The sequence below is a fragment of the Anomaloglossus baeobatrachus genome, chromosome 4, assembly GCF_048569485.1.
Source record: "Anomaloglossus baeobatrachus isolate aAnoBae1 chromosome 4, aAnoBae1.hap1, whole genome shotgun sequence".
NCBI lineage: Eukaryota > Metazoa > Chordata > Amphibia > Anura > Aromobatidae > Anomaloglossus > Anomaloglossus baeobatrachus.
In genome coordinates this window covers 636,763,896-636,775,591 of record NC_134356.1, presented here as the reverse complement: position 1 = coordinate 636,775,591, position 11,696 = coordinate 636,763,896, and the positions used below count along the sequence as shown (strand labels likewise).

The 11,696-nt window shown below is 49.6% G+C and overlaps 1 protein-coding gene across 1 annotated transcript in view; it reads right to left on the bottom strand.

Annotated features, from left to right (window-relative positions):
- BIN3 (bridging integrator 3) overlaps nucleotides 1-11,696 on the bottom strand; it is a 105,189-nt gene that overhangs the window by 27,362 nt on the left and 66,131 nt on the right. The window contains exons 3-5 of the mRNA XM_075346427.1: nucleotides 2,759-2,799; nucleotides 1,221-1,282; nucleotides 1,002-1,138 (exon numbers count right to left, since the gene is read on the bottom strand). Coding sequence (XP_075202542.1) covers nucleotides 1,002-1,138; nucleotides 1,221-1,282; nucleotides 2,759-2,799 — 240 coding nt within the window. The remainder of the gene's footprint in view (nucleotides 1-1,001; nucleotides 1,139-1,220; nucleotides 1,283-2,758; nucleotides 2,800-11,696) is intronic.

Sequence of the window (11,696 nt, the reverse complement as noted above, 5' to 3'; positions counted from 1 at the left end):
GCTGGATGGAGGGGGGGGCATGTGAACAGGCTGGATGGAGGGGGGGGCATGTGAACAGGCTGGATGGAGGGGGGGGCATGTGAACAGGCTGGATGGAGGGGGGGGCATGTGAACAGGCTGGATGGGGGGGGGTATGTGAACAGGATGGATGGGGGTTTATAGCAGGATCATATACAAGGCAGGAGGATCATTACCAGGATGGGGTACCTTAGTAGAGAATTTGGGGACATTACCCCCATAACAGTGTCAGCAGCAGATCCTCGCCCTATAACAGTGTGTCATGACCACATTTTTTGCTTAAAGTTTTATTTTCCCATTTTCCTCCTCTAAAACCAGGGTGCGTCTTATAGTCCGAAAAATACGGTATGTATATATATATATATGTATATATATATATATATATGTATATATATATATATATATGTATATATATATGTGTATGTATGTATGTATGTATGTATGTATGTATGTATGTATGTATGTATGTATGTATGTATATATATATATATATATATATATATATATATATATATATATATATATATATATATATATATATATATATATATATATATATATATATATATATATATATATATAAATAATTTTTACTTTTTCATTTTCTGAGACCTGTAAGGTTTTCTATTTTCCAGTGGTGTTATTTGCTGTAGCCCATTTTTAAGGCAGATCTGTTGCCAGGTTTCAAAGTATTATCAACATTATTATATTAATTTCTTAGACGTTATGAATCTGGTGTATTTATTTTGAAAAAACCACCTCAAAATGAATGTGTAATCCTTTGTCATAGAGTTCAAGATTAAGAATATAAATGAACATTTTATAAAGCCTTAATCATAAAATACTCATTTTAATAGGCAGCCCGTATTGACATGGATTTCAAAGTAAAGTCACCAGTCTCCTCAGGTCTAAAGAGCTCATTAATAAATGTATATGGTTTATATAGTGAAATCCTGATGTTTCTCGTAAGATTAGCGAATTACCTTTTCTTGGTTAAATGCATCCATACGTTTCATTGCTGTGTCCAGTGCCGTCACCATGGCCAAGAAATCCTGGTCCGGCTCACACAGGGGATTCCCGAGCAGGTCGGAGGTGATCCTGACAGCAGACTTAGACATGGCTGAGGGAAAATGCAGAAACACAAGAGAATTAGGAGAGGAGTAATACTTTACTACTAAGCAAGGAGAGAAAAGACTGAATACCTAGGTCCGCCTCTATACTTTTCTTCATGTCCTTTTGTAGCTTTTTGGTTTGTTCTTCCAACCTGTGAAGATATGAGGAAAGATACAGTCCAGTGGATGCACAGTTATAACTCCCAGTGGGCATGAAGTCACCGGCAAGGCCAAAAGATGGAGGGCATGTGGGGTGACGAGGCCAAAAGATGGAGGGCGTGTGGGGTGGCGAAGCCAAAAAATGGAGGGCGTGTGGGGTGACGAAGCCAAAAGATGGAGGGCGTGTGGGTGACGAGGCCAAAAGATGGAGGGCGTGTGGGGTGACGAGGCAAAAGATGGAGGGCGTGTGGGGTGACGAGGCCAAAAGATGGAGGCGTGTGGGGTGACGAGGCCAAAAGATGGAGGGCGTGTGGGGTGACGAGGCCAAAAGATGGAGGGCGTGTGGGGTGACGAGGCCAAAGATGGAGGGCGTGTGGGGTGACGAGGCCAAAAGATGGAGGGCGTGTGGGGTGACGAGGCCAAAAGATGGAGGGCGTGTGGGGTGACGAGGCCAAAAGATGGAGGGCGTGTGGGGTGACGAGGCCAAAAGATGGAGGGCTGTGGGGTGACGAGGCCAAAAGATGGAGGGCGTGTGGGGTGACGAGGCCAAAAGATGGAGGGCGTGTGGGGTGACGAGGCCAAAGATGGAGGGCGTGTGGGGTGACGAGGCCAAAAGATGGAGGGCGTGTGGGGTGACGAGGCCAAAAGATGGAGGGCGTGTGGGGTGACGAGGCCAAAAGATGGAGGGCGTGTGGGGTGACGAGGCAAAAGATGGAGGGCGTGTGGGGTGACGAGGCCAAAAGATGGAGGGCGTGTGGGGTGACGAGGCCAAAAGATGGAGGGCGTGTGGGGTGACGAGGCCAAAAGATGGAGGGCGTGTGGGGTGACGAGGCCAAAAGATGGAGGGCGTGTGGGTGACGAGGCCAAAAGATGGAGGGCGTGTGGGTGACGAGGCCAAAAGATGGAGGGCGTGTGGGTGACGAGGCCAAAAGATGGAGGGCGTGTGGGGTGACGAGGCCAAAGATGGAGGGCGTGTGGGTGACGAGGCCAAAAGATGGAGGGCGTGTGGGGTGACGAGGCCAAAAGATGGAGGGCGTGTGGGGTGACTAGGCCAAAAGATGGAGGGCGTGTGGGGTGACGAGGCCAAAAGATGGAGGGCGTGTGGGGTGACGAGGCCAAAAGATGGAGGGCGTGTGAGGTGACGAGGCCAAAAGATGGAGGGCGTGTGGGGTGACGAGGCCAAAAGATGGAGGGCGTGTGGGGTGACGAGGCCAAAAGATGGAGGGCGTGTGGGGTGACGAGGCCAAAAGATGGAGGGCGTGTGGGGTGACGAGGCCAAAAGATGGAGGGCGTGTGGGGTGACGAGGCCAAAAGATGGAGGGCGTGTGGGGTGACGAGGCCAAAAGATGGAGGGCGTGTGGGGTGACGAGGCCAAAAGATGGAGGGCGTGTGGGGTGACGAGGCCAAAAGATGGAGGGCGTGTGGGTGACGAGGCCAAAAGATGGAGGGTATGCGGGTTGATTACTCACTGCTGGAGTTTGCCACATTCCCGCTCAAAGTCTTTTTCTACCTGGAAAAACAACAGAAAGACTCATGAGCAGGGCTGTATTTTGCCTTCGTGCTGCCCTAGGCACTTTAAGTTGTCGCGCCCTTTAGTGACAACGTAAAACTGAGTTTTCGCACACGACATCTGTTTAAGGCAGATCTACTCTGTAGCACACTTTAAAAAGTATCAATAAGAAACGAACCCCCCCCCCCCCAATGGGAATCACCACAGGCACATCAAAACATAGCATGAGTATAAAATATTCCACCACACCGTCCCCACTTATATACTGTGACTGTGACACTGCCCCTAATAAACACCACACTGCCCTCCCTTATAAACTACTGTATATCCACCACACCTTCCTCGATTATGAAATATGATCTGTACATTGTGAGGAGGGAGCAGCATGATGTGAGGACAATGTCCCATGCATGCTGCCCCCTCCTCACAATGTCCCATGCATGCTGCCCCCTCCTCACAATGTCCCATGCATGCTGCCCCCCTCCTCACAATGTCCCATGCATGCTGCCCCCTCCTCACAATGTCCCATGCATGCTGCCCCCTCCTCACAATGTCCCATGCATGCTGCCCCCTCCTCACAATGTCCCATGCATGCTGCCCCCTCCTCACAATGTCCCATGCATGCTGCTCCCTCGTCACAATGTCCCATGCATGCTGCTCCCTCCTCACAATGTCCCATGCTTGCTGCCCCCTCCTCACAATGTCCCATGCATGCTGCCCCCTCCTCACAATGTCCCATGAATGCTGCCCCCTCCTCACAATGTCCCTTGCATGCTGCCCCCTCCTCACAATGTCCCATGCATGCTGCCCCCTCCTCACAATGTCCCATGCATGCTGCTCCCTCCTCACAATGTCCCTTGCATGCTGCCCCCTCCCTCACAATGTCCCTTGCATGCTGCCCCCTCCTCACAATGTCTTATGCATGCTGCCCCCTCCTCACAATGTCCCATGCATGCTGCCCCCTCCTCACAATGTCCCATGCATGCTGCTCCCTCCTCACAATGTCCCTTGCATGCTGCCCCCTCCTCACAATGTCCCTTGCATGCTGCCCCTCCTCACAATGTCTTATGCATGCTGCCCCCTCCTCACAATGTCCCATGCATGCTGCCCCCTCCTCACAATGTCCCATGCATGCTGCCCCCTCCTCACAATGTCCCATGCATGCTGCTCTCTCCTCACAATGTCCCATGCATGCTGCCCCCTCTTCACAATGTCCCATGCATGCTGCTCCCTCCTCACAATGTCCCATGCATGCTGCTCCCTCCTCACAATGTCCCATGCATGCTTCCCCCTCCTCACAATGTCCCATGCATGCTGCTCCCTCCTCACAATGTCCCATGAATGCTGCTCCCTCCTCACAATGTCTCATGCATGCTGCCCCCTCCTCACAATGTCTCATGTATGCTGCTCCCGCCTCACAATGTCCCATGCATGCTGCTCCTCCTCACAATGTCCCATGAATGCTGCTCCCTCCTCACAATGTCTCATGCATGCTGCCCCCTCCTCACAATGTCTCATGTATACTGCTCCCGCCTCACAATGTCCCATGCATGCTGCTCCCTCCTCACAATGTCCCATGCATGCTGCTCCCTCCTCACAATGTCCCATGAATGCTGCTCCCTCCGCACAATGTCTCATGCTTGATGCTCCCTCCTCACAATGTCCCATGCATGCTGCTCCTTCCTCACAATGTCCCATGCATGTTGCTCCCTCCTCACAATGTCTCATGCATGCTGCCCCCTCCTCAGTGTCCCATGCATGCTGCCCCCTTCTCACAATGTCTCATGCATGCTGCCCCCTCCTCAGTGTCCCATGCATGCTGCCCCCTTCTCACAATGTCCCATGCATGCTGTCCCTCTCCATGAGCTCCTAATCGCTGCCTTCCTCTTTTCCATAATGAGACCTTCATGTTGCCCCACTCATGCTAAGACCACCACACTAACGCTTATGCTGAGACCCCCCCCACACACACTACCCCACTCTTGATATTGACTCCCCTACATTGCTCCACTCCATACTGATCCCACACATGCTGACCCTTCTTCACAATGAGCTCCCAATGCTGCCCCCTCTTATTCTGAGTCCTTACACTCCCCCCACCCAATCGATTTTGTCATTGCACTATCCCTCATCCCTTGTCCTCTGTCTCTAGCATTAGCCCCTCTCTCCCACTCCCCCAGCATCAGCCTCTCTCCCCCAGCATCAGCCTCTATCTTCCCTCAGCATCAGCCTCTCTTCCCCAGTCTCAGCCTTTGCCTCCCCCCAGCCTCAGCCTGCCCCAGTCTCCGCCTCAGCCTCCCTCCAGCCTCCCTCCAGTCTCAGCCTCAGCCTCCCTCAAGTCTCAGCCTCAGCCTCCCTCCAGTCTCAGCCTCAGCCTCCCTCCAGCCTCCCCCCAGTCTCTGCCTCTGCCTCCCTCCAGCCTCCCCCAGTCTCTGCCTCCCTCCAGCCTCTGCCTCCCTCCAGCCTCCCCCCAGTCTCAGCCTCAGCCTCCCTTCAGTCTCAGCCTCAGCCTCCCTCCAGCCTCCCCCCAGTCTCAGCCTCAGTCTCCCTCCAGCTTCCCCCCAGTCTCAGCCTCCCTCCAGTCTCAGCCTCTGCCTCCCTCCAGCCTCCCCCAGTCTCTGCCTCTGCCTCCCTCCAGCCTGCCCCAGTCTCTGACTCTGCCTCCCTCCAGCCTCCCCCCAGTCTCTGCCTCTGCCTCCCTCCAGCCTCCCCCCCAGTCTCTGCCTCTGCCTCCCTCCAGCCTCCCCCCAGTCTCTGCCTCTGCCTCCCTCCAGCTTCCCCCAGTCTCAGCCTCTGCCTCTCTCCAGCCTCCCCCCAGTCTCAGCCTCTGCCTCCCTCCAGCCTCCCCCCAGTCTCAGCCTCTGCCTCCCTCCAGTATCTGCCTTTGCCGCCTCCCCCCCCGCATGCGCAGATCTCTGGTCTGCATTAGAGACACTCCCACGCTCCTTATGAATCCACTTACCTGCTCCACTGCCCGCCGCCATCTTCCTGGCTCACGTGAGTATCCTCTTCTGACACCGGCTTCCATCACGGCGTCCTCCGCAGCGTCCTGCTGTGAGCTCTGCATGTGACGTCCACACAGCAGTGGACGCAGCACAGAGGAAGGAGCTGATTGGCGCGCGCCTGTGACCCCGGAAGTGCAGGCGCCGGCAGTTCCGGGGTCAATCAGCTCCCTGTGCTCGGCGGCCACAAAAAAAAAAAAAAAAAAAAATGTAAAAAAAAAAAAAAAAAAAAAAAATTTTTTTTTTTTTTTTTTTTTTTTTGCTGCCAGAAGGTGCCGCCCCTCACAATCTGCCGCCCTAGGCACCGGACCACGGGTGCCTAATGGTAAATACGGCCCTGCTCATGAGCGTCTAACTATGTACAAAGAAAGAAAAATAGGCATCTCATTACTTAAGCTTTTTATATTTCCCACTTCTCATTATTATTCTCATTATATTAGGTTTTTGCCACCTAATCTGAGAGCAGCAGAGATCCTGATTCCAGCAATGTGTCACTTACTGGGCTGCTTACTGTAGTTTAACCAGCAGTAGATTATCATTACAGGACTACTTAGCATGGTGCAGGTAGTCCAGCATATTCATGAGCTCTGTATAACTTCTAGATCTGCAGCAGAGAAAACAGTGATTTTAACAAAATGACAGCACACAGCTTAGTACGTGACACTGCTGGAATCAGGGTCTCTGTGTCTACATTATGCTGCTTTCAGATGGGGGACATTCGGATGAAATAAAGGATCATTTTTTAAGTGTGGTGAGTGCCACCTTTTTCATTTTCCTATTTCAGGAGTGTGTACAAGTGACTCTTCTACTGGTTGAGCGCCACTTGATTTCAATCTCCGGATATTTCCTAATTGGTGTAACACGTGGCGTGTGTATGGTCACTGGTGCCAGACTCTGTTCATTTTGCCTTGAACTGTAATATTAAATGACAACATCATTCAAGTTACCATATAATGCTCTGAAAAATGGAAAAAAAATATATAAAAATGAAAAAAAAAAAAACAAAACATTTCTATCACAGTTTTGTGCCTTTTAATGTTACAGCGCTCATTATACCGTAAAAATGACCATAATATTCAGGTCAGTATAGCTTGTATAATGGATTAACTTTTTTTTTTAAATCAATAAAATGTATATTGTGTCACCATTTTCTGAGAACTTTTTAATTTTCCTGTTAACGTGAGGCGAAACGGGCATTTTTTTTTTTATTAGCACCATTGTTATGCATTTTTTTGTGTGGGAGAAAGTGGTGATCTAAAAAGACAAAAAAAAAAAAAAAAAAAAAGAAAAAAGTCTGGTTACTATTTTTTTTGGGGGGGGGGGGTAAATGATTGCATATTATATACATCAGCTTGGATTGTTTTGGGGGAGGTGTAAATAATTTTACATTTTGATAAATCACTTTGGATTTGTAAATAATTGTATATTTTAAAATCAGTCTGAAGTTTTTTTGGGGGGGGAATTTAAATAATTTCGAGAAATCAGCTGTTTTTATTTTTGGGAGGTTGAATAATTTTATATTTTAATAACTGCTGTTTTGATTTTTTTTGGGAGGGGTATAAATAATTTTAGAATTTTGATAAATAGGTGCCTTGATTTTTTTTTTTGGGGGGGGGGGGTAAATTTTATATTTTGAAAAATAAATGCAGCAAAAATAATAAGATGAAATGAAAAGATATTTATTTTTGCAATTACTTTCATTTTAAACTTTAGGATATTTATTTGCTTTTTAGTCAAATATTCTCACACTTTTTCTTTTTTCTTTTTAAGTCATCCTGGGGGACGTCAACCTGCGATCACTTGCATTATATATCGAAAAAATGGACTGGAAGAAACTGCTGTACTCAGGTTCTTCTGTTATCCCTCATGCAAATGTATATTATTATTTTTTGTTGTTATTTATTATGTTAATAAAAATAATAATAAAACAAATAGTAAAAATGAAAAAAATACAAATTATAAAATAATAAATAATATTGTTGTTATATAATTTTTATTTATTACTTCATTTTTAATATTTGTTATTTTTGTTATTAATAGCAAAATATAAATAAAAAATAATAAATTATTATTATTATTATTATTAATAATACAAATAGTAAAAATGAAATAAATACAAATTATAAAATAATAAATATGAATAATATTGTTGTTATATAATTTTTATTACGTCATTTTTAATATGTGTTATTTTTGTTAGTATTAATAGCAAAATACTAATAAAAAATAAAATTATTATTAATAATAAAGAGAATTTTGTTTACTTACCGTAAATTCTTTTTCTTATAGTTCCGTATTGGGAGACCCAGACCATGGGTGTTTAGCTTCTACCTCCGGAGGACACACAACGTACTACACTTAAAAGTGTAGCTCCTCCCCCTGAGCTTATACACCCCCTGGTGAGCAGACCCAGCCAGATTAGTGCAAAAGCTGAAGGAGAATAGCCACCCACAAGTAGAAAAGAGCAAAAGCCGGAACAACCGGAGACTCTGTCCACGACAACAGCCGGTGATAACACGCGGAACAAGAAAATTGCCAACAGGCAACAGGGAGGGTGCTGGGTCTCCCAATACGGAACTATAAGAAAAAGAATTTACGGTAAGTAAACAAAATTCTCTTTTTCTTTATCGTTCCTTTGGGAGACCCAGACCATGGGACGTTCCAAAGCAGTCCCTGGGTGGGAAATAAAACGAAAAACTAAGAAGTAGGCAGAACCTAACTTCACAAATGGGCGACAGCCGCCTGAAGGATGCGTCTGCCCAAGCTCGCATCTGCCGAAGCGTGAGCATGCACTTGGTAGTGCTTCGAAAAAGTATGCAGGCTAGTCCAAGTGGCAGCCTGACAGACTTGTTGAGCCGTAGCCTGGTGCCTGAAAGCCCAAGAGGCACCAACAGCTCTGGTCGAATGTGCCTTGATCCCCGGCGGGGGAGGCACCTGAGAACTCAGGTAGGCGTCCGAAATGGTCGATCTAATCCAACGGGCCAAGGTCGGCTTAGAAGCAGGGAGGCCCTTGCGCCGACCAGTGGTTAGCACAAAAAGAGAAGTGCACCGCCTAAGAGCAGCGGTGCGAGACACATAGATCTGCAGCGCACGCACCAGATCCAGAGTATGCAGCGCTTTTTCAAAGCGATGAACAGGAGCCGGACAAAAGGAAGGTAGGGTAATGTCCTGGTTAAGGTGGAAAGGAGAGACCACCTTAGGAAGAAAATCCGGAGTCGGACGGGGAACCACCTTGTCTTGATGAAAAACTAAAAAAGGTGACTCCGAAGAGAGTGCGGCCAAATCAGAGACTCTCCTGAGGGAAGTTATGGCCACCAGAAAAACCACTTTCTGTGAAAGACGATGCAAAGAGACCTCCCTAAGAGGCTCAAAGGGGGGTTTCTGCAAAACTGTGAGAACTAAATTAAGGTCCCAGGGATCCAAGTGCCGCCGGTAAGGCGGAATGATGTGAGACGCGCCTTGCATGAAGGTGCGGACCTGAGCCAGCCGAGCGAGATGCCGCTGGAACAGAACTGACAGAGCTGAGACTTGTCCCTTGAGAGAGCTGAGGGACAGTCCTAGCTGCAGACCGGACTGTAGAAAAGACAGAAGGGTCGGCAAGGAGAATGGCCAAGGAGGATGGTCGGTAGAGCGACACCAGGATAGGAAAATTCTCCAAGTCCTGTGATAGATCTTAGCAGAGGAAGACTTACGGGCCCGAGTCATAGTGGAGATGACTTCAGGAGGGATACCAGAAGCCGTCAAGATCCAGGACTCAAGAGCCACGCCGTCAATTTGAGAGCCGCAGAATTCAGGCGGAAAAACGGACCTTGTGAGAGTAGGTCTGGACGGTCCGGGAGATGCCACGGCCCCTCTACGGACAGATGGAGCAGGTCTGGATACCAAGCTCGCCTGGGCCAGTCCGGTGCAATGAGGATGACTCAACAGCCCTCCATTCTGATCTTGCGCAGAACTCTGGGCAAGAGAGCTAGAGGGGGAAACACGTAGGACAGACGAAACTGGGACCAGTCTTGAACCAGTGCGTCCGCGGCGAATGCCTGAGGGTCGTGGGAGCGAGCCACGTAAACGGGAACCTTGTTGTTGTGACAAGATGCCATTAGGTCCACGTCCGGAGTGCCCCATTTGCGGCAGATTGACTGAAACACTGCCGGGTGCAGGGACCACTCGCCACCGTCCACGGTTTGACGGCTGAGATAATCTGCCTCCCAGTTTTCCACGCCTGGGATGTGGACTGCGGATACGGTGGACTTTGAGTCCTCCGCCCATTGAAGAATGCGTTGTACTTCCAACATCGCCAGGCGGCTGCGTGTCCCGCCTTGGTGATTGATGTAGGCAACCGCTGTCGCGTTGTCTGACTGGACTCGAATGTGCCTGCCCGCCAACAGGTGGTGAAAAGCTAGGAGAGCTAGAAGCACGGCTCTGGTTTCCAGCACATTGATTGAAAGGGCTGACTCGGACGGAGTCCAAGTGCCCTGCGCTCTGTGGTGGAGATACCACTCCCCAGCCGGATAGACTGGCATCCGTGGTGAGAATCACCCAGGACGGGGCCAGGAAGGAGCGCCCCTGGGACAGGGAGAGGGGCCGAAGCCACCACTGAAGAGAGCTCCTGGTTTGTGGCGACAGAGCCACTAACCTGTGTAAGGAGGAAGGCCGCTTGTCCCAACAGTGGAGAATGTCCAGCTGCAGGGGGCGCAGATGGAACTGGGCAAAGGGAACAGCCTCCATGGACGCCACCATTTGACCCAGCACCTGCATCAGATGCCTGAGGGTATAACGGCGGGGCCTCAGCAGAGAGCGCACCGCTAGCTGGAGGGACTGCTGTTTGACTAAGGGCAACTTCACAAGTGCCGTCAAGGTCTCGAACTGCATCCCTAGGTACGTGAGACTCTGGGTCGGAGTCAGAGTGGATTTGGGCAGATTGACCAGCCACCCGAATTGAGCTAGAGTGGAGAGAGTGAGCGAGACACTCCGCTGACAGTCTGCGCTGGATGAAGCCTTGACTAGAAGGTCGTCCAGGTAAGGAATCACTGCCAACCCCTGGAGGTGCAGAACCGCAATCACTGCAGCCATGACCTTGGTGAATACCCGAGGGGCCGTGGCCAACCCGAAGGGGAGAGCCACGAATTGGAAGTGATCTTCTCCTACTGCAAAATGTAGCCAACGCTGGTGTGACACTGCAATTGGCACATGCAGATAGGCATCTCTGATGTCGATGGATGCCAGGAAATCCCCTTGGGACATAGAGGCGATGACTGATCGCAGAGACTCCATGCGAAAGTGCCGCACCTGAACATGCTTGTTGAGAAGCTTCAGATCCAGGATGGGTCGGAAGGTACCGTCCTTTTTGGGAACTAGGAAGAGATTTGAGTAGAAACCTCTGAACCGTTCCCGGGCGGGAACCGGTACAATTACTCCATTGGCCTGTAAGGCTGCCACGGCCTGTGAGAAGGCGGCGGCCTTGGAGCAGGGGGGAGTTGAGCGAAAAAAATCTGTTTGGCGGGCTGGAAGAGAATTCTATCCTGTAGCCGTGGGAGATGATATCTCTCACCCACTGATCGGAGACTTGCTTTAACCAAGCGTCGCCAAAGTGGGAGAGCCTGCCACCGACTAAGGACGTTGCTGGAGCGGGCAGATAGTCACGAGGAGGCTGCCTTAGTGGCAGCAGCTCCTGTGGTCTTCTGTGGACGCGCTTTTGTGCGCCAGTTGGATTTCTGGTCCTTGGCTGAGTTAGCGGACGAGGCCGAGGGCTTAGAGGACGACCAGTTGGAGGAACGAAAGGAGCGAAACCTCGACTGATTCCTACCCTGGACAGGTTTCCTGGCTTTAGTTTGAGGCATGGAAGTACTCTTCCCGCCAGTAGCTTCCTTAATAATTTCATCCAGCTGTTCTCCGAAC